Raw genomic sequence first — 23311 nt, forward strand, 5'->3', positions numbered from 1 at the left:
TAGCTTATAGCAACTCATTTATTATCTCACAATTTTGTATATCACAAGCCCAGGCACAGAAATCCATGTTGGCTACTGAGGGTCTCACAAGGCTGAAATTTAGGTGTCAGCAGGGGCTCTGGTATTATCTGAAATTTGAAGTACTCTTCTAAGCTAATTCAAGTTTTTGGAAAATTGAGTTTCTTGGGTGTTACACAACCAAGGTTCCAGATTTTACTTGCTGACTGATAGCTAGACGGTAGCTCTCATCTCCTAGAGGCTACCAGTAGATTATAGCCAATGTGGCCTTCCTACAACATGGTAGCTTACTTCAAGGTCCACAGGAGGATTGCTCAGACTTCTTGTAAGAGCTTACCTTATTAGGTCAGGCCCCCAAAACAGCCATCTTCTCATTGATACTCAAAGTCAGCAGATGAGGGACCTTAACTGCATCTCAAAACACCTTCAAATTTGCCACATAACATAATCTAATAATGGCCACATCATCATGGGAGTATCATCAGGGCATAACTGGCCTACGGTGAATGATTGCTAATAGCACACTCGTGAACATGACTCTATAAACAAATGAAAACTATAATAGGATTTTATAATTATTTATATAAACATTAAATTTTATATCCCTTTACAAGTTACAAAGTGCTTGTACATACTCTGCATCATGACTACCTGTCAGAGACGCACAGTAGATATTAATCCAACACTACAGGAGAAAAAAATAAGGCTCAAAGCAGCTAAGACATTTCCCAAATCTTTACAGAAAATTAGTAGTAGAGTCAGGCTTCAGTCCAGGGTCTTTTCACCCTATAGTCCCATCCTCTGTTTAGCTAATTCTGAGTTTTCAAACTGTGTTTGCTGAGGTTCCGAGGAGATATCTCAGGGATTACTGTAAGAACTCAGAGCAACTCTAAGAAAGTTGGGTTAAATGTTGCAACAGTGGTTCTACTATTGTTTGTCCTCTATACTGTGAGTTCTACATAAGCTTTAATAACCACTGCATTTCACCATGCTGCTGCTAAGTCACTTCAGTCGTGTCCAACTCCGTGCGACCCCATAGACGGCAGCCCACCAGGCTCCTCCATCCCTGGGATTCTCCAGGCAAGAAGACTGGAGTGGGTTGCCATTTCCTTCTCCAATGCATGAAAGGGAAAAGTGAAAGTGAAGTCGCTCAGTCGTGTCCGACTCTTCGCGACCCCATGGACTGCAGCCCACGAGGCTTCTCCGTCCATGGGATTTTCCAGGCGAGAGTACTGCAGTGGGGTGCCATTGCCTTCTCCGGCATTTCACCATGCTGCCTTATAAAAGATAAAGAATACTTACAAACAAAAAAAACTCTTTAGTTTAAAAAATGACTTAGATAGCTGTATATAAAAATCCAAGAGTCTATTCCAGTACAGTTTTAAGAAACTGTCATTTCTTCCAGCAGCTGTTGAACCTTTTATAAAGAAAGAAAACAAACGCATTAAATAATTGATTGGAAATGTACACGTGGGAAAAAATGACAAACCTCACCTTCACTTTTTAAATGCATGTAAAAATTAATACCTTCTTAATGTCTGGTCTCTTATTTTTCTTTTCATGCAGACACTGACTGGCCACAGAGTACATAGTTTCAATGGAAGTGGGATCAATGTCGTTCATCTTCTTATCAATACAATCTTCAATTGTCTTTTCTTCATCTTCAATTTCTTCTTTAATATCTAGCTTTAAGGTAAAAGTTAAAACTTTAAAAGTTTCAAATAAAAGAGAAACAAATCAGGTAAATTCATAAATGTATTTATAAATAAATATAAATTGTATGTATAACTAATTAATATTACTATGTTATAAAATAATACATTTTAATTATTTAATCTACATTTTAATAACATTTACTCATATTTACTACCTGCTGTTGTAACCTTATTAAGAATTGAGGACATCTAGGACCAACTCTATTTATTTACTTACTTATATTAATACATACCTATATATCTCCTTCCTAGAAATGTTTAGCCATTTGCCTTCTGATTTTTGTGTTCATGGGTATTCCTCTCACATGCTCATTAGCAGCCCTTACTAGGCTTCCAGCACAGTGAGGTCGGCTCCTCTGCTGTGCTCCCAATGACGCAATTCCAGCTCTGAATGCAGACCCTCCTCTCTGCACAAGCACACTGCTCTATGGGTACTCACATTGTTGAATCAAGAGAAAGAGGGAGGAGGAAAAAGGGGGCAAGGCCATGATGAAAAGGTAACGAATAAGGAGGGTGGTGGAGAATGAGAATGCTGTAGTGGTTAAGCAGTGGTCCCCCAAAAGAACTGTCCAAGTCCTGATCCCCAGAACCTGTGACTGTAACTATATTTGGAGAAAAAGGTCTTTGCAGATGTAATTATGTTAAGCAATTTGAGATGAGATCATCCAGGATTACCCAGGTAGGCCCTAAATCCAATGATAAACATCTGTATAAGAAAGAAAGAAACATACACGCACACACACAGAGGGGAAGACAATGTGATCACGGGGGCAGACATTGGAGGGATGTGGCTACAAGTCAAGGAATGTCAACAGCCACTGGAAGCTGGAAGAGGCAAGGGAAGACTCTCCCCTAGAGTATCCAGAGGGAATGGTCCCTGGAAAAACTTTTGATTTCAACTTCTGGTTTCCAGAATTATGAGAGAGTAAATCTGTCATTGAAAGTCCTATTTTTGTGACAGTAATCTTTTTCCCTCCTATATTTTTAATCTATACACTTTCTCTGTGTAACACAATCAACATCCAAAGCTTTATGTATGCCTGTACATGAATGGGTCAAAAACTGTAACTCCAGCCCAGGCTTCTTTCCTGACCTCCAATAATCAATGGAACAGAGGATTTATTTCTTTGATGAAGACAAAATTTCACTTTGTGCTAGAGAAGCCTGGTGGGTTACAGTCCATGAGGTTGCAAAGAGTTAGACATGACTGAGCATGCACTCACACTGTATAAAATATTATGAGATATTATGAAAATATTAACTTTTCACAATAACTGGAGGCTTTATATATATACTTTACTGTAAAATATTAGATACCAAGTAATATTCAATTGGTAAAGAATCCGCCTGCAATGCAGGAGACCCCAATTCGATTTCTGGGTTGGGAAGATTCACTGGAGAAGTGATAGGCTACCCACTCCTGTATCTTAGGCTTCCCTTGTGGCTCAGCTGGTAAAGAATCCACTTGCAATGTGGGAGACCTGGGTTCAATCCCTGGGTTGGGACGATCCCCTGGAGAAGGGAAAGGCTGCCCACTTCAGTAGTCTGGCCTGGAGAATTCCATGGACCATATACTTCATGGGGTTGCAGAGTTGGACACAACTGAGCGACTTTCACTTTCACTTTTCAATATTCATTATACATATCCGAGAACCCATGGAAAGCTTTCTAATATATACTTATATAAGGGACATCTGTAGCAATATTATAATATAGAGATATTACACTTATGGTTTTTCTTAAAAATATGGCATGAAGCCTTTGAGAAAATATATTGTACCTTTTGACTTTCTAATTCTTCTTCTAGGGAAATAATCTGGTATACACATGTCTGAATTTGTCAGAGTGGTTTGTCCCATTAGAACACAGAAATTAGAATAAAGTCAGTGTAGGCCTTACAAATAGCTGAGAAAAGAAGAGTAGCTAAAGGCGAAGGAGAAAAGGAAAGATATACCCATTTGAATGCAGAGTTGCAAAGAACAGCAAGGAGAGATAAGAAAGACTTCCTCAGTGATCAATGCAAAGAAATAGAGGAAAACAATTGATTGGGGAAGACTAGAGATCTTTTCAAGAAAATCAGAGATACTGAGGGAACATTTCATGCAAAGATGGGCACAATTAAGGACAGGAATGGTATGGACCTAACAGAAGCAGATGATATTAAGAGGTGGCAAGAATACACAGAACTATACAAAAAAGATCTTCACGACCCAGATAATCACGATGGTGTGATCACTCACCTAGAGCCAGATATCCTGGAATGTTAAGTCAAGTGGGCCTTAGGAAGTATCACTACTAACAAAGCTAGTGGAGGTGATGGAATTCCAGTTGAGCTATTTCAAATCCTAAAAGATGATGCTGTGAAAGTGCTGCACTCTATATTCCAGAAAATCTGGAAAACTCACCAGTGGTCACAGGACTGGAAAAGCTCAGTTTTCATTCCAATCCCAAAGAAAGACAATGCAAAAGAATGTTCAAACTACTGCACAACTGCACTCATCTCACACACTAGCAAAGTAATGCTCAAAATTCTCCAAGCCAGGCTTCAACAGAACGTGAACCGTGAACTTCTAGATGTTCAAGCTGGATTTAGAAAAGGCAGAGGAACCAGAGATCAAATTGCCAACCTCTACTGGATTACTGAAAAATCAAGAGAGTTCCAGAAAGACATCTACTTTTTCTTTATTGACTACACTAAAGCTTTTGGCAGAAAGTGACAAAGAACTAAAGAGCCTCCTGATGAAAGCGAAAGAGGAGAGTGCAAAAGTTGGCTTAAAGCTCAACATTCAGAAAACTAAGATCATGGCATCTGGTCCCATCACTTCATGGCAAATAGATGGGGAAACAATGGAAATAGTGAGAGACTTTATTTGCTTGGGCACCAAAATCACTGCAGATGGTGACTACAGCCATGAAATTAAAAGACGCTTGCTCCTTGGAAGAAAAGCTATGGCCAACCTACACAGCATATTAAAAAGCAGAGACATTACTTTACCAACATAGGTCCGTTTAGTCAAAGCTATGGTTTGTCCAGTAGTCATGTATGGATGTGAGAGTTGGACCATAAAGAAAGCTGAGCATCAAAAATTGATGCTTTTGAACTGTGGTGTTGGAGAAGACTCTTGAGAGTCCCTTGGACTGCAAGGAGATCCAACCAGTCCATCCTAAAGGAAGTCAGTCCTAAATATTCATTGGAAGGGCTGATGCTGAAGCTTCACCTCCAATAGTTTGGCCACCTGATGTGAAGAACTGACTCATTGGAAAAGAACCTGATGCTGGGAAAGGTTGAAGGCAGGAGGAGAAGGGGACGACAGAGGATGAGATGGTTGGATGGCATCACTGACGTGATGGACATGAATTTGAGTAGGCTCCGGGAGTTGGTGATTGACAGGGAAGCCTGGAGTGCTGCAGTCCATGAGGTTGCAAGGAGTTGGACACGACTGAGTGACTGAACTGAATTGAGGTATTTGAATAATTTTATGAAAAACATATGTAGCAGTATTTATGTAAGTTTTTAATTTTATAAGACCCTGTAAGTTCTTAAAATTTATTATACAGGAAAACAAGGCATGGCATAACTTTCCTGTAGTTTTAGCATTCACTTAGTCTATTTATATAATTGTCAATGAATCCCTATATAATACACAGGTAAAATTTTTTATAATAACTTTATTAAAAAATATTCCACAATAGAAATGGAAAAAGGATTTTATTAGCAATTCTATTCTGACATAAATTTCAAACGAAGCAATGTTGTTTTTCCTCTCTAAGCTGAAAATAGTGTTAGTACTCACCATGAAATTAACAAAGTAAAAATACACTAGAGGAGATCTCAGAGCTCCATTGTGATTTTAGCTACAAAGAAACTAGAACATAGAATATATCGGTGTCTTTTCCAAGCTTCACAAATATTTCATGGCAGAGCTGAGATTAGAAATAATTGATGCTTTTTCCATATGCCACTATGTAATTGCCAACAGAAAGATTGCCAATAGAAAATGACATTTCCGGATGCCAAATTTACCACATAAATTTAGATTATATATGAAAGTAAAGAACTAGAAAAGTGAAATCTTTTGATTACCAATAACTGAGGTTCACGGTGTTCATCCACAGCTGGAAGTCCGGTTATTATTTCTAGTAAAACCTAAGAAGAAAGTAAAACCCATAAATGTAAGACTCAAGACAACATATAGAAACTGGAAGGAACATGGCTCTTGATTATGAAATCTGATGAACCATTTCCACACACTGCATTATGCCTTTTAGGCATGAAAGTGGAAAGAACACAAGCTGTGGTCATTTCTTACCACCCTTTCTTCCCTGACACCTCAGAACCCACCCATCTCCACACACAGTTCTTTAATACCGGCAATTTACTAAACAATCAGCCCCCTAAATATGTGTTCTGGACATACTCTTTTTCCTGTCTTGCAGAAGATATTTCACAAGCACAATTTTCTCTGGCTTTTAGGAGAATACTATTTTCTAAACCTCAGGCATATCCTAGACACTTGTGCCTTAACTTCACAGTGTTATGACAGTAGATACCCATAAAAGAAACATATGAGTGTAAAAGATAAAGGACTTTCCAATTCTCCAACCACTCCCACCCCACTCCTTACACCATCATAAAAGGTTATTATCAAACTGATAGATCAGAAAATGCCACAACATATTTCCTTCAAAAAATTTCCTCTTTAAAATATGACACTAAAATGCATACTGTAGGACACAATTTATATACTAAGTTTCATGCTAATTCATGTGGCAAAAATATTATTTCTTACAGTAATTTCAGAAATCAATTTAAAAGCCTTACAAATTCAGAGAAGTTTTTATCACTTTCTCATTTAACTAGAGGTTAAAGTGAGCAATTTACATCTTTACATACGAGAGCTAGGCAACATAGGTGTATGCAAAATATTCTATTTCAATTTCACAAGTACAGCCAGAATGATTATTGTTACTAATTACATATAGAGTAAAATATACTATATTACAAGTATGTGTGCATGCATGCTAAGTTGCCTCAGTCATGTCCGACTCTCTGCGACCCCACGGACTGTAGCCCACCAGGCTCCTCTGTCCATGGGATTCTCCAGGCAAGAACACTGGAGTGGGTTGCCATGCACTCCTCCAGGGAATCTTCCTAACCCAGGGATCAAACCCAGATCTCATACCTCCTGCATTGGCAGGCAGATTCTTTACCACTAGCACCACCTGGGAAGCCCATTACATGTATACATAAATACATTTATATGCAACTTACCACACCAAAGCTGTAGATGTCAGATTTGGGTGTAATTTCTCCTCGCAAAGCTTCAGGTGCCATATAAGCTGTTGTTCCCACAATTCTGCTAGTCATGACTGTCTGGGCAAACTTCTCAGAAGCCCGTGCAAGCCCAAAGTCAGATATTTTGGCTGTAAAGTCTTCATCTAGTAAGATATTTGCACTGAAAAACAGTTTTTCTTCTTAAACAAATCAAATAGTTCCTTAGGAAGGTGTATCACTGTATGTATTTACAGAGTATTCCATTTTATATTACACATCATAAAAGCTTGAATTTATGTAAATAAATCTGGATTAAGGATTATACCTAAAGAAGAATAAAACTGTCTTCCTTTTTGTTTAAGGAAAATTTGAAAAAAAAGTGAAGTAAAACTCTTCACATTAGTGATATTTTTGTTATTTCACAAATAATTTATTATAGGGTAACTTCCCTCAAAGTATGCTAAAGCACCTTTCTTAATTCCTCCCCTAAAATTTCTCAATTCATTTAAAAACAAACTTCCAATCAGACTATCTCAACCATATCATTTCTTAGGGGGTACGCTCTCTGAAATCTTTTGAAGAGGAAAGAATATGGCTAAAAGATCTTAATTCATTTATTTTATGCATTTGCTCATACAATCATACTTTCATTCAACAAAACTTTATTGAAGACCTGCAATGTGTTACAGTATTTAAGCTCAGTGCTGGGCATGGGGACAATCTTAGGGTCTTGTTTGTGACAAAGGTATAGAAATAATTTTTTAAAATTCCTAATGGTGATACTAGGTACAAAATGATGAGAGAGCAACTGTGTGTGCAGAAGAACTGCAGAAAATTCCAAGGAGAAGGTGAAAAGTGTGTGTAGTCTTGAAGGATTATTAGAAGTTGAGGTTACTGAGGGAAAGAAAGGCATCTCAGGCAAATGGAACAGCATGGACACAGTGATGAAAACAAAAAAACATGATCAATTTGAAGTAACTGGTGTCAATGGAATGTGAGGAGAACTTGAACTTTATCCTGGGAGCAACAGGATGCCAGCTAAATGTTTCATAGTGGGGAATTGATGTTATCAAACTTGATTTTTAGAACCACAACCTGGCAGTATAGTAGAGCACAGACAATAACTGGTACAGACCAGTTAAAGGATGACCAGGAAAGTTTGTAAAAAAGCAAATAAGAGATAGTGAAAGTGTAAATAAAGGCTGGGGAGAAAAGGAGGTGCAAATTTTGAGGTACACTCAATAGAACCTTGTAATTTGTATGGTATGGGGAATGAGGAAGTCTTCAGCTTGCAAGACGGGATAAATATGACTTCACTTGATTAGGAAAGAAACACAGAGGGAAGAATTTGGGTTGGAAGAGAAATGAATTTGACTTCTAACATGTTGACTTAGGAAATGCTATGGAACACTGTGGTAGGGTGATTTGGTCTGGAGACACTGAAGGCTAATGATATAGATTTGAGTCACCCGCACGTAGCAGTTGAAGTCAACATATCCCTCAGCAAGAATACGCAGGATTAACAGAAGCGACAATGAGGTAGGACTCAATTAGAATACACATCAGTTAGAATACACCAACGAGTAATGGATGGGAGATGCTGTATCTTCTCTTTTCTAAGGCCAATGCCTCTACTTGGACTCCTTTCTACATTCCCAGGAACTTTATTCTATAAACTATCTCACTTTTCTCTTCTGTTCTATCACATCCCTCTCCCCACAGGCATAAAAGCATGCTTTGGTCTCTGCCATCTTAAAAAAAAAAAAAAAGTTTGCTGAATGACACATTGATTTCCAGGTATCTCCCTTCATGGGCTAAATAAGTGTCTCATCAGACTTGTCCATACTTACATTTCACTGTCTCCTCACTACCAGCTGAATTCTGACCCAATTACTACATGGAAATAGATCTCCTGAAAGTCACTAATGACCTTCATGGCACTAATCAAATGCCTCATTTAAATGTTTTTTTAAATGGGTCATTTTTCAGTCTTCATTCTGACTTCTAAAAAGCAACTGAAAATTTTGACTAATCCTTCTCAGGCAATGTTCTTTCCTTGTTCTCAGGGATACCACACTCTCCTGGTTTTCAGCTTTTTTGCATACTTTCTTAGATTACTTTTTAGACCCATTTTGTTCTACTTGGCCATTAAGTCTTAAAGTTCCTCAGGACTAAATCTTGGAACCTTTTCCTAATCTATATCTTTCTTAAAGTTAAGACAACTATATGCTAGCTCTTCAATTAACACCTATACATAAGTAACACACAAATTGCTATCTTCAGCTCAGACTTCTTTCAGCTCCAACATGTATGCCACACTGACTAACATCTCTACTCACTTCTGTATCTTAAAGGAACCTCTAATACAACATGTACAAAAGAGAACTCACATTTTCCACTCCCAACCTTGTCCTCTTTCAGTGCTTTCTCTGTAAGTGAATCATGCCACAATCATTCCAGAATGTGGTTCTGGAAGCCATAAATCCTGCTGTCATTCCTGACATGTCCCTCTCCCTGAATGCCACCCACCCACCCTGCAGCCAAGAATAAGCAAGAATCTGTTCATATTTCTGCATATAAACTGTTACCACCAAATCTTCTACGACAGGCTCTAAGCTACCCTTTCTTACAAATGAGTCTCTATACTCAAGCCAAAGTGACCTTCCCAAAACTTAACTATGACGCCACATTCCTCCTTATAATTATTCAATGGCATTTGATTGTACTTATGATAAAATTAAAGCTCTTATCTTGGTCTATTAGGTCCTACACAGAGCTTAGCTCTCTGCCTACTTTATAATTTTACCTTATTTATCTATCAATCACTCCTTCAATTTCTGCACTTCAGTCATTTATTTCACCTCCTGTAATCCATCATGCTCCCTCTGAACACTGGTCTCACAAATATGTTTCCTTATTCCTAGAATACTCTTTCCCCATATTCTATAGCTGTCCTCAAATTGTGCTCACTCATGTCCTGTTCATTCTTCAGATCTCTGCTTAAGTATAATTTTCCCAGGGAACTCTTTTTTATACTAATCCTATAGACTATACACTCAAGTTCTACTATTATTTTGTGATTATCTGATTGCTGACAGATGCTACAAATGCTACTTTTGCTAACTATACCATCTACAGTACCTGTCGTAGAGTGGATGCTCAATTAATATTTGTTAAGTAAATAAATACATAACAAGGAAGATAACTGAAATGTACTCATGAAGAATGAAGTCATTCAAAAAAGAGTGATGATTCAGAAAATAAGAAAATAATTCGGACAAGAAGAACAGAATAACATACTGTGAAAAACAAACAAAAAAAACACAGGTTACTTAGGATGAGTACTAGAAATAGGTCACTGGGTTTGAAACAAGGGCGATTATAGACGTCCTTGACTTCCCTGGTGGCTCAGATGGTAAAGCGTCTGTCTACAATGTGGGAGACCTGGGTTCAATCCCTGGGTCGGGAAGATCCCCTGGAGAAGGAAATGGCAGCCCACTCCAGTACTATTGCCTGGAAAATCCCAAGGACGGAGGAGCCTGGTAGGCTACAGTTCATGGGGTCACAAAGAGTCGGACACGACTGAGTGACTCCACTTATAGACATCCTTAGTGAGATGAGCTTTCATGGCATGTTCTAGGTTAAGAAGTTCATGTTAATAGTGAATAGAAAGAGTGAGAGAAAATTATTCTTTAAAGACAGTTCTCCAAACGCTTTTTAAAGGCAGCTTTTACCTTTTAATATCTCTATGAATATGATGGTTTTCATGTAAATAACTGAGGCCATTAGCTGCACCCTGGGCAATCTTGCATCTCATGTACCAAGAGAGTGGGGGAGTATCATCCTTACGAAGTAAGAAACAAACCAGTTAAAAATGAAAGAGGAGAATAAAAAAATATATATAGAAAATATATAACAGAACATTTCTTCTAAGCAGCTACTGACCGTATTATTACATTGCTAGGAATTTAGAACTACCACTTTTTCAGTTGTTAAACAATAATAGCTAAATAAGATCAAATGGAAGTTAGCATTTCTTATTAAACAATAAAAATATATGAGAGCATCTTCAAAGTCTAGCCTTGACTGATAATTTTACATTTTAGATCATCATCTGATAGAAAGGAAATTCCAATTGTTTAAATAACAACTGTATAGTTTTCACAAACTAGGAAAGATATTAACACAGTTTAAAAGATTCTGTCACAGAGGAAATATTAGAATTCCAACACAGAAACGGGAAGCCGAACAATCTAATAAAAAAACATCTTACCAAGCAAGACAGTCTGTCCAGCAATGAACCATTGGGCATGTAAACATATACTAAGCAGAGGTCATCTCCATCACTTGAGAAACCAAGTAGTTCTACTAAGTTTTCATGTTGACACCTGTGGCAAATAATTTTCCATTCAAAATTATTATGATATATACACATATTTACCTGAAGGTTATAAGTTACTCAATTTAGAGTTTTAAAAGAAAAAAGAGAAAGAAAGAATTATATGCTATACATTATTGCAATGTGATACATATGTTTCTAAATCTTTATATACGTTTATTATAACTGTTTATAATTTTCTGTAAACAGTTCCCTTTCAGTCAATATTGATCCACATAAGAAGCAAAACCTCTTTTGATTTTAAAATTAAAGCTCAATAATTCACATATAATAGTTTGGTTAAGAACTAGGTAGGTGTTTACCTTTGTTTCACATAATTTTTAATGATAGCGCAAACAAGATTTCAAGAAGTGTGTTGAAACGTGTACAACAACCCTTTCAAGAATTCTCAAACATATTCAAAGCATCTGATTTTCAATTACATCTAATTTATACATTTTTTATCTTTAATAGTATCTGGTTATTTATAACCTAATTTGAGTTTCTTTATATACTTGAGAGTAATAAGACTAAATAAAGCTGAAGTATAACGAAACTACAGGCATCTATGGTACAGTAAATACAAAGAAATCTAGGCTCAAAGTCCTAAGTTTAAAGTACAGCTCTGCCACCTCCTGGAAATGTGACCTTTCACAAGTTAACAGCATCACTGAGCCTAGGCAACTTTCCCTGGCAAATGTGGGTAATAATGCCTATTATGTAACATTAATGCTGTGAGAATTAAATGAGCAAATATATATGAGAGCCCTCTGGCTTCGCTGGTGGCTCAGTTGTAAAGAATCAGCCTGCCAAGCAGGAGATGCAGATTTGATCCCTAGGCCGGGAAGATCCCCTGAAGAAGCAAATGCCAACCCACTCCAGTAATTTTTGCCTGGAGAATCCCATGGACAAAGGAGCCTGGTGGGCTACAGTCTATGGGGGTTACAAAAGAGTCAGACAGGACTTAGTGACTAAAGAGCAACAAATATGAGAGCCCAGAATATATTCTATGAAGTGCAAATTAAAACAGCAAGTATTCCATTTTCCACCAAATTGACACACTTTAAAAATGAGTAGATAACATTTGCTGAGTTTATACTAACAAGGCATGTGGTACTTGATTTACCTGCTTTGTTTTACTTAACTCTTAAAATAACTTAATGAAACATTTCATTATTAAAATAATTATCCCATTTTACAGATGAGAAAACAAACAGACAATTAAGAAACTTGGCTGAGGTTGAGGTCATTCTGCTTGTAAGGGCCAGAGATTGATATTTATAAACTGCTGGTAGAAGTATATGAAGTGAAAGTCACTCAGTCGTGTCTGACTCTTTGTGACCCCATGGACTGTAGTCCGCCAGGTTGCTCTGTCCATGGGGATTCTCCAGGCAAGAATACTGGAGTGCATTACCATGCCCTTCTCCAGAAGATCTTCCAGACCCAGGGACTGAACCTGAGTCTCCTGCATTGCAGGCAGATTCTTTACCATCTGAGTCACCAAATTATTGTAACAACTACAAAGTCATTTAGACAAATACTCAGAAAGTCTTTTAAAAGTTCATGCATTCAGAACCAGTAATTCTTCCAGGACTGTCTCCTGATGAAAAAAGCAGATTTTCACTTAAATATTTATGTACAAAGAGATTCAAAGTTTTAATTTGTAATACTGAAAATCAGAAACAAATACGGAAGGGTAATGGTTAAATAAAACATAATTTGTATATTCGCTAGAATGTTATGCAATAATTTTAACAAATACAATACTGTAAAGTTAAAAAATAGAAAATAAACTAATTAAAAAAAAAAGAAAGCCATAAAGCAGTAGATGTAAAAAAAAATAAAATAAATAATAATTTTAAATGTTTCAACACAGAAAAAATGCCACACACTCATCATGAAGCAAGTACATCAAAATACTAGCAGTAGTTGTCTCTGAGTGATATATTCAAGAGATGACTTCTTTATTTAAAATATATTTTCCTGTATTTTCCAGATTATCTATTTTGAGCAAGTTTCTTTTAGGACTGCAGAGTGGAGGTAGGGGTAGAAAGAACAAATCCTGAACAGTCTTTTTATTTTTTTCAGTGTACATTATTTTTACTGAAAAAATTAATTTCAATCTATTCTTTCTTGAAGTTAAACAACTAGAATTGGCAATTTATAGCAATGAGTCTAATGAGAATAAATTGGTACATCCTATTAAGGATTTATTTCAAAATCCCAAGTTCTGGAGTCAGACAGATCTGGATTTAAAACCCACATATTTACGTTTAAGTGACCTTGGATAAAGTTATTTAATGTTTCTGTATCTCAGTGGAAAAAAAAAGTGTGTGTATTGGGGGTGGTTACGAAAACTGTAGTTACAACAATTGGTTAATGCATTACAGTTTTTGGTCTACTGTATAGAAGGTGAAAAAGAGGAGAGTAAAAAAGCTGGCTTAAAACTCAACATTAAAAAAAAACTAAAATTATGGCACCTGGTCCCATCACTTCATGGCAAATAGATGGGGAAACAATGGAAACAGTGACAGACTTCATTTTCTTGGGCTCCAAAATCACTGTGGATGGTGACTGCAGCCATGAAATTAAAGATGCTTGCTTCTTGGAAGGAAAGCTATGACAAACCTAGACAGCATATTAAAAAGCAGACACATCACTTTGCCGACAAAGGTCTGTATAGTCAAAGCTATGGTTTTTCCAGGAATCATGTATGGATGTGAGAGTTGAACTATAAAGAAGGCTGAGTGCTGAAGAACTGATGCTTTCAAACTGTGGTGCTGGAGAAGACTCCTGAAAGTCCCTTGAGGGAGATCAAGCAAGGAGATCAAGCCAGTCCATCCTTAAGGAAATGAACCCTGAATATTCATTGGAAGGACTAATGCTGAAGCTGAAGCTCCAATATTTGGCCACCTGATGTGAAGAGCTGACTCACTGGAAAAGACCCTGATCTTTTAGGGGCAAGAGGAGAAGAGGGCAAGAGGTTGAGATGGTTGGATGGCATCACTGACGCAACGCACATGAGTTTGAGCAAATTCAGGGAGATAGTGAAGGACAGGGAAGCCTGGTGTGCTGCAGTTCATGGGGTCGCAAAGAGTCAGACATGATTTGGTGACTGAACAACGACATATACTCAAGTATCAATCACTATAATTATTAGAATAAATTTCCCAATTTGTTTTTCCTTCTCTTTCTGACAATTTTCAAACTAACTGAGTCAGTGGCTTCTAAACATTCTTGCATATAACACTTCCCTAGTTTATGGTGTTAACATATCAAATGGACTATTTGCCATGTATATATTAATATATAAATACGTATTTATACACACATGCATATATATAATATACTGTAATTTATCTCTCATATATTTTGGAAACTGAAAACATGATAATGGAATGATAGTTTCATTATCAACTATCCAGATAGTTGAAATTCCATATAATTTTGCCATGATTTAGAATAACGACTACTGTTTAATCTACACACATATGAGTGAGTATATGTAGCCATAGAATTGTAGAGTCAAAGTTCTGTCAAGTTCATTAAACTATTTTAGCCTATATTTGAAAATTTCACCAGTTGATGGCATACTCTGGGTAAGAAATAGGTCCTTTCTTGTCCTGCTCTCTTCCATGGTACCATACTGCCAAATTAACTTACTTTGCCATTACTTTTATTTCTTGATCAAATTGTTGTTTCAGTTCTTCAGTACTAATGTCAACCATCTAAAAATATAAAACAATATACAATATAATACCATACAATAACCCAGAGGCTCCTAAAGCTAGAAGGGGTACAAGAGATCATCTAGCAGATCCTGGTTTTTTAAAAATATGTAAGTCATCATTCTCCCCATTTTATAACAACTGAGAACTAGAAATATTAGTGATTTGTTCAAGGTCTCATGGCTGGTTAAGTGAAAGGGAGAAAAACATAACTCATGTAACTACATACACTTCAGTGAGTCATTGAGGGAACAAAATGAAATAATAAGAGACTTTACTGTATAAACATTCTGAAAAAAAATCAGTGTGTTAGAAAACATAAGCGATTTTGAAGGCAAAAAGAAAAACAAGATGTGCAAAAGTATTTTCAACATATATGACAAAGGGATCTTTATTATAAAAAAATGCATTGTATTGATATTTTAGAATATAATAAGAGATTTAAAATATAAGATATTCTAATAGAAATGTGAACAGAGGGAGCAGATGAGAATTTTTAAAGTTTTTTATTGCAATATTTTCTAAACTTTATTTTTAAATGAGAAAAGTAAATAAGGAAGATATTTTTATAAAACTATCTTAGAATATTAATGTTTTAATATTGATTATACATGGAGCACTGTGTAGAGTTCGGCTCTTCTATTTTATGAATCTCCCCAAATTATGTGTATAATTGTATGTATGTGAGTATAACTACATTCTTGTAGAGATAGTGTCTGTAGCTTTCAACAAAGTTTTAAATGTTAAAAACTGCCAATGTAGAATGATGCTTACTGAGAGAAAATACACGCTGAAATAATATGTTTCCTAAAGATTAATTTAATATTTATTATTTCCTCATAGCTCAGTTGGTAAAGAATCCGCCTGCAATGCAGGAAACCCTGGTTCGATTCCTGGGTCGGGAAGATCCCCTGGAGAAGGGAAAGGCTACCCACTCCAGTATTCTGGCCTAGAGAATTCCATGGACTATACAGTCCATGGGGTGGCAAGGAGTCGGACACGACTGAGCAACTTTCACTCACTCACATACAGCACACTAGGAAACAACTCTTCCTGTAATTTTTTCTCTTCTAGAAAATATAACTTACTGCTGCAAGCTTCTTCACTGCTACAGTCCTGTTGTTCACATAGCCTTTATACACAACTCCAAACCCTCCTTCTCCCATTTTGTTACCACCAACAGAAACGGGCCGTTCATCAAAGTTATTTGTGACATCCTTCAATTCAAAAAATGAAAAACTGTGAAAACCTGTAATGTCAATAGAATAAGAAAAAGAGTGCTTCAATAAAAAAGAAATTGTTTTTCACAATTCCAGTATTTTCTCAATTTGGATATTTCATACCTATGCAAATATTTAAACTCTGGTCACTTATTTTCTTTATAAAATGATCCTTTCAAACTATGTAAATATTTACTTCTTTTTTTTTTTCACAGCTTCTGTGGTTGTTCATATGTCCTATTACATTTACTCACCTATAAAACTAAAACAGTGAAGATGCCGCCCAATAAATCAGGAGGAAAACAAGACTATAGAAGAGCTATTGCCAGAGTATATAAACAAAAGGAGAGCTTTGTTTTCAAGCAGCGATGGTCTCACGACAAACTCACTAGCAGAAAGCATGGCAAATATTACTTACGTGTATCACTAAATTCTAAATTTGTATTTTCTGGACTTGAGGAGTCAGGTAGCACATAGTTTTGTTCAAGATTCTCATCAGATATCACAGATGTCCTGTCTTTGCCACAGAGGGGCGTCGGTTTCTGCCGAACTGTTACAGTGACTTTAGAAGGCAGTGTATTAACATTTTTGGGTACAGCATCTAACAAGCGAAATAAAGATACAAGTTGTTGTTACATAAGAAAAAGTGTTTGTGAACAGGTTAAATAAGGAACTCAATTTACTTAATATTATTCAGTTTCTACCCATTAGCCTCATATTTTCACAGCACTCATACGAATTTACCTAGTAAGAATTTTTAAATTTGGATAAGGATGGGCAAGGTAGTGTTTCCAAAGAGTGGTCTATAAGCCACCTGCAGCAGAAGCACTGAAGTACCTGTTTTAACACATTGACCTTGAACTTAATTCAAGAATTCTGATAATAAGGTCTGGAGTAAAGCTGATAATAAGGTCTGGAGTAAAGCCTGGAAAGTTACATGTTTACCAAGAACTCCAGGTGATTCTTATACCCTCTGAAGGGTGAGAACTACTGGGGTAAATAGCATCAAAGGGAAAAAGTAGTTGATGGGGAAGGAAGGCAACCAGACACTAACCCACTGCAACACAATGTAAGAAATCAGAGAGTCCCATCAGGGTGGAAGTTGAGGATGAAAAAAAGCAAGAGCTGTTTCTCATCATTCTAAACTTCCTATTGGTATAAAACTACCCGACTTTAACTGCATGTTCAAACTGAATCCTGAAGTCTTACCAGCTTCAGGATTTTCTCAGCAGCAAGTTTGCAGCATCTGGGGTGTTTGTTAAAGAGTTGGAGAGAGTTGAAAAAATGAAGAATCTTAAAGGTAAGGTTTATCTACTCTGAGAAAAAAGGAAGAGAAGAAACATTCCTATTTCCATCATTTGTCTTTCCATCCTAGTCACTGACACCATAGATACGCTCAGTTTACCTGGTAGCAAAAGACTTGCAGGGGCAAAAAACTCATTTTGGACCAGAATATCCACAAGATCACCAACTGTGCAATTTGTGGTGCCCCAGTCAAACAGTAATTCACACGTGGGGCTTTTTCCAGTTTGCAGCAATGCTTCAAATCTCCTTAAAGCAAATAACGGAGAAATAAGATCACTATGTAAGCAGAGTTAACACATAAGTAGGTATTATTCCCCCCAACCCCCCTCTTGTCCACAGCACTTCCTATGATTAAAAAAAGAAAGGGGCAGAAAGAGAATCAGCAAGAATTACAGAGGACAGGAAAGACAGGCAGAAGGAAGAAAAGAGGCTGAAGGTGATGATAAGTTGACAGACACTGAATACTTACAGTGGGCCATAGGAGGCAAAACATGAACTCATACAATTCTCAAAGATACTGTGAACATCATGCTAATGTACCAAAGAGAAAGCGTGAGACATAAGCAGTCCACAGTCACACAGCCAATAAACTTGTATACAAACTGAGATTCAAACTGATATCTCACTGAACACATAGGTGTACTCTCAACATACTAAGCTATACTAGTTTCCTACATGACTTGTTAACACTGTTAGCCATATGATTTTTAATAAAGCAGGCTGCTTAAAGAAATACAAAATACATATACTTGGAGAACTATTCCTTGGATCTTAACTATATTCCATTTCAACTGAGGAAAAAATAGATCAGTTTTTCATGAAAAATTTCTTTAAATAGTTGGTGAGAAGTTGCTATATAACATAGGGAGCCCAGTCTGGCACTCTGTGATGCCCTAGACAGGAGGGATGGGGAAAAGGAAGGGAGGCTCCAGAGGGAGGAGATATATGTATAATTATGACTGATTTGCACTGTATGGCAGAAACCAACACAGCATTGTAAAAATTAAAAAAACATATATAAAAAAGAAAACAACTATCAATAGTTTGGAAAGTAAAATTTAAAAACCTAAACAACTTAGCTCTTCCTGTTTTTTCCTGAAAATTTGTTTATTTCAAAAAATTTCAAACCCACAGAAAAGTTGAAAGAAAAATACCATGAGCGACCATCTAGATTCACCGAATGACCAGGTAACGTTTAACCGTGTTTGTGCTTTCACCCTCTCCCTCTTCATCCCTGTGTCTGTGTGCTCACTTTACAGAACTTAGACCAGATGTATAGTAGAACTCTCACAGTCTAGATTTGTCTGATGAATCTCTCACAATCAAATTCAGATGAAAAACTGTTGGTAAGAACGTTACATAGATGACAATGTGTCCTTTATACTGCATCACATCCAGGGGCACATAATGGCAGTCTATACCAATACTGATGACACCAGTTGGATTACTTGGTTAAGGAAGTGTACTGCAGATTTTTTTCTCTGCAAAAGCTCCTTTTTCCCTTTGCAATTCATAAATCATCTGTGGAATATACTTTGAAATTGTGTGGGTATCTTGTTCTACAACACCCTTTTGCCTTGGGGTTTCATCACTCACTGATGAGTCCTCCATAATCAATTACTCACTGGTTGTTGTAAATTGGTAATTTTTTAGTTCTCTCATTCTTTCAATATTTGCTGCCATTATTCTGTAAAGAAGAGTCTTTTCTCCTCATTCCCTCAACTATGCTCTCAATGGTTTTTTTGTTTTTTGGCTGTGCTATATCGCGGTGCTCAGGCTTCTCCAGTTGCAGTAAACGGGCTCTAGAGCACATGAGCTTAGTAGTTGCTGCACACATGCTTAACTACCCCATACCTGGTATGTGTGATTTAAGTTGCCCGACCAGGGATCAAACCCACGTCCCCTGCTTTGGAAGGCAGATTCTTAACCACTGGACCATCAGGGGAGTCCCTTTTCCCAAGGTCTTTAATAGTTAATATCAACAAACTGTCTATAAAAATGGTTTTTGAGGTTTAAACTTAAGCTTCCTCCAAATAATTTAAGATGCTCATCCTTCACATGAGAAAACATTTCCTGGAAGGGCTAATATGAAACCTAAAGTTTCAGATTTTTTTCAAGTTAATGCTGAAAGTCACAAATAAATTCATTTTCCTTTGCTTCCAGAGACATATTTTGACATGAGTTTAGGCTGAAATAACTGACAAAAACAAAATTTGTACTTATATCTCACACTAAATCAAGTGGAGACAAATAGAATGGAATTTTTCTGAAGATAGTGTTGAAAAATCCAGGGTAAGAACTAAGAAGTTGATTTACAGATGTATACATGTACGAGCAACTTTAAAACATCAATTTGAAGAATTCCCCAAATATACCACTTAAGTGAATTAGAGACTCATACATGAATTTAACCGTAAAAACTTATTTGCAAGATCACAGTATTGATCTGGCTGATATATTGGAGAATGAAGCAAAAGTTGAAAAAAAAAAAAAGGGGGGGGGATTTATTACCATTACCTCCCCTAGAGAGAGGTTTATTTTTTAAACTGCAGCATTAGACAGTATTTGTACCTATTAATCATTCTAAATTGTGATGTAAGAATTTAAAAAGAGAAAGATTTTTATGTTACCGTATGTGAAACTGATTGTATCTATCATCACCAGATGGTTTTTTAATAGAGACTGCTAACTTCTTCCATCCTTCTTGAGGATCAATAAAATCAGACAGCTTTCTAATTAGTCCAAGACTGAGGTAGCGCACGTATGTTGATGCTGTTATGGGTTTGTTCATCTTTTATTCCTAAAATATGGAAAATTCTCATTAAAATTTTACAGCAGTTTTAGTGATGACATCTATAAGCTTATACATCACACTTTGCTCTAACACAGGAAATGCTGGCAACTTATTACACTGTAATAAAGGAAAACTCCAAAGTCAAGACATTGATATTTTAGTCTTTCTCCACCTCTAAATATTAATTAAAAATTACAGGATTTTTTTTCTGACATTAATATTTTCTAAGTGAAATTTACAAAAAAGTGCAAAAAGTGTACTTTTTCACAAAAATTCATGCGAACATACTCAGGAATCAAATGTATTATAAAAATATGTTTCAATTTAAAATATTTTTCTCAATCTGTACTTATTTACTAGTAAATATTTATGCAACATTCTTTGGTAGAAGTGAAAAAAAAAAGTCCTGAAATAATTTGTATTGCATTCAAAGATGGTCTATTCGCTACCTTTTTATGTAACATGTTCTTCCTTGACTCTGCCACAATTTTTTAGTCCATCAAACTTGCCTGATTATAATTCATTCCCTACTAAGGTGAACCCTGTGGTTTACCATGTAACTACTCTTTAGGCAGAACCTTTATTTGCTCAGTCCCCTATTCTTCTGCTACTCCATCCTGGATAGTTGTAGCTAGGGACAAACTTCACAATTTTTCTTGTATATCAGCACTGCTGAATATAGCTGTGGAGAATCCAGTAACTGAGCAGACTGGTATGAATACAAATTTAGGGGACCCCTTTTCACTGGGCCTTCAACACTGCTGTTTATCCTTTCACTTGCTTTTGTTCATCCCCCTGAGTGACTATTTCACACCTTTAGCTTTCCCCATAATTTATTTGATTTCTACCTCACTCATTCTTAGCAGGCCAGTGGCCTTTCCTTCTAATTAATCAAAACAAGTAGATTTAAATATTCTCCTATCAATTACTCTCCTGCTCCCTTACATATTTTTATTTTAAAAGTGCATTATAATTAATTTGGGAGTAAAGACTAGATTCATGTGGTATGGAATTCAGATGATACAAAAGGGTAAGAAGAAAAAAGTCCTCCTGTGTCTTAGGCTCTATATTGGCAGTCTCTTCTCTGCAGCCTTCTTTCATCACATCGACGTAGGTCCACCTACTCTCAACCTAATTATCTTTCATCACTGCACAATGTGTTTGTAATCATGTATTTATTTGTTTAGTTGCTTATAATGGTCTCCGTCATTAGACTATAAGCTCCATGAATTCAGAGGTAATGTTCATTTTATTCACTAATATATAACTAATTACTAGCATACTCCACGGAGAAGGCAATGGCACCCCACTCCAGTACTCTTGCCTGGAAAATTCCATGGACGAAGGAGCCTGGTAGGCTGCAGTCCATGGGGTCTCCAAGAGTCGGACACGACTGAGCGACTTCACTTTCACTTTTCACTTTCATGCATTGGAGAAGGAAATGGCAACCCACTCCACTATTCTTGCCTGGAGAATCCCAGGGACGGGGGAGCCTGGTGGGCTGCCGTCTACGGGGTCGCACAGAGTCGGACACGACTGAAGCGACTTAGCAGCAGCAGCAGCAGCATACTCCAGAAATTGGTATTCAGTATTACAAATGAATGACTTTCTTGCCTATGCTAGGTGACTTATATATTTCACTTGATCTTCACAGTGACTGAGGCAGGGTTGGCATCTCTATTTTATGAAAGTAGTAAGTGAAAGTTAGTTCTTGAACCCATGTCTGATTCCAAATTCACGTCATATATCCCTGTTTCTCTAATTCATTGTTCATGTCATTCTCTTTTCTAGAAAGACCAGTCATTTCCTTTCATTCATTCATACACTTAATAAAGATATATGTCAGGCTTTGCACTAACTGACAGGAGCTACAGAGAAGAGAAAATCTCTGTTTTCAAGCTTCTCAATCTAATGGGGGCTACAACTACTTAACACTCTGTATAAATGTTACAAGAAGTGTGAGCAGTGTTAATGGGGCCCAGAGGAGAAGCATCAAGGAAGGAAGTCTAAAGAGTCTGAAGTCTGAAGACAGATTTGGGTGGGAGGGTAGTTGGAAGGAATGAGGATAAACCCCAAAGGGAATTCCAGGCAGCAGGATTAGCATGGGAAAGCACAGGTTAGGCTAAGGCCAGGAGTGCCTAGGCTGGACCCTAGGATACATACATGTCATTAAGCAGTAAAATATGAAGTTGGAGAGGTAGGCAGGGCCAAGTCATCATGCCCCTCATATACGAAAATGGGAGATTTAAACTTCATACTAAAAGGTACAGGGGGGCCACTGCACGATTTAAGGAAAGGTGGTAAGTGATCTTGTTTGGTTAATTGGATTCCTCTGGATAAAACTTGAAGGGGTGCATATTAAGGAAAGAGACCAGTTTGAAAACTTTACAATAATCTAGAAATGAAGTCTTAAGAAAGCATTCAGTCAGGGAATGGAAAAGAAACAGCTTCAAAGATTTTGGAGGAAAATCACGACATTACAAAGATGGGAGACTGAGGAAAACAAGCTGATTCCTAACTTTTTTGGCTTGGGTAATTATGCAGATGATAGAGGAAATAATGTGTCCAGTTCTGCGTGTGTGCTCGCTCAGAAGTTTGCAACCCTACAGACTATACCCCGCCAGGCTCCTCTGTCCACAGGACTTTTCTGGCAAGAATACTGGAGTGGGTTGTCCCGTGTCCAGTCCTGGTCAATGTGAAATGTGAAATATCTACCTCTAGCACCATCTGGGGAAGCTGGCACTAAGTAGCTAAATATACAGTCTGGAGATTAGGATAGAAGTTTTGATAAAGAATCCTCATGTATGAGCATTCTCACATATTCATATATGAATAATTGGCTGAAGCAACAAGAAATATGGGCCTGCCTATTAGGAAT

At 36.9% G+C, this 23311-nt stretch overlaps 1 protein-coding gene across 3 annotated transcripts in view; it reads right to left on the minus strand.

The window, feature by feature from the left end:
* Positions 1-23311, minus strand: part of IRAK4 (interleukin 1 receptor associated kinase 4) — a 26360-nt gene continuing 3049 nt past the window's right edge. For 2 of the 3 annotated variants that reach the window (XM_081593611.1, XM_081593612.1), the window contains exons 2-12: positions 20270-20439; positions 17740-17885; positions 16753-16935; positions 16203-16363; positions 15050-15114; positions 11282-11396; positions 10743-10852; positions 7006-7189; positions 5818-5880; positions 1546-1704; positions 1-1435 (exon numbers count right to left, since the gene is read on the minus strand). In XM_081593611.1, coding sequence (XP_081449737.1) covers positions 1400-1435; positions 1546-1704; positions 5818-5880; positions 7006-7189; positions 10743-10852; positions 11282-11396; positions 15050-15114; positions 16203-16363; positions 16753-16935; positions 17740-17885; positions 20270-20430 — 1383 coding nt within the window. In that variant the 5' untranslated portion in view covers positions 20431-20439 and the 3' untranslated portion in view covers positions 1-1399. Of the gene's footprint in view, positions 1436-1545; positions 1705-5817; positions 5881-7005; positions 7190-10742; positions 10853-11281; positions 11397-15049; positions 15115-16202; positions 16364-16752; positions 16936-17739; positions 17886-20269; positions 20440-23311 lie in introns of those variants that run through there. The other variant, XM_081593613.1, reaches the window with a different exon arrangement.

Source organism: Giraffa tippelskirchi, chromosome 4, assembly GCF_054371585.1.
Source record: "Giraffa tippelskirchi isolate mGirTip1 chromosome 4, T2T-mGirTip1v1.2.pri, whole genome shotgun sequence".
NCBI lineage: Eukaryota > Metazoa > Chordata > Mammalia > Artiodactyla > Giraffidae > Giraffa > Giraffa tippelskirchi.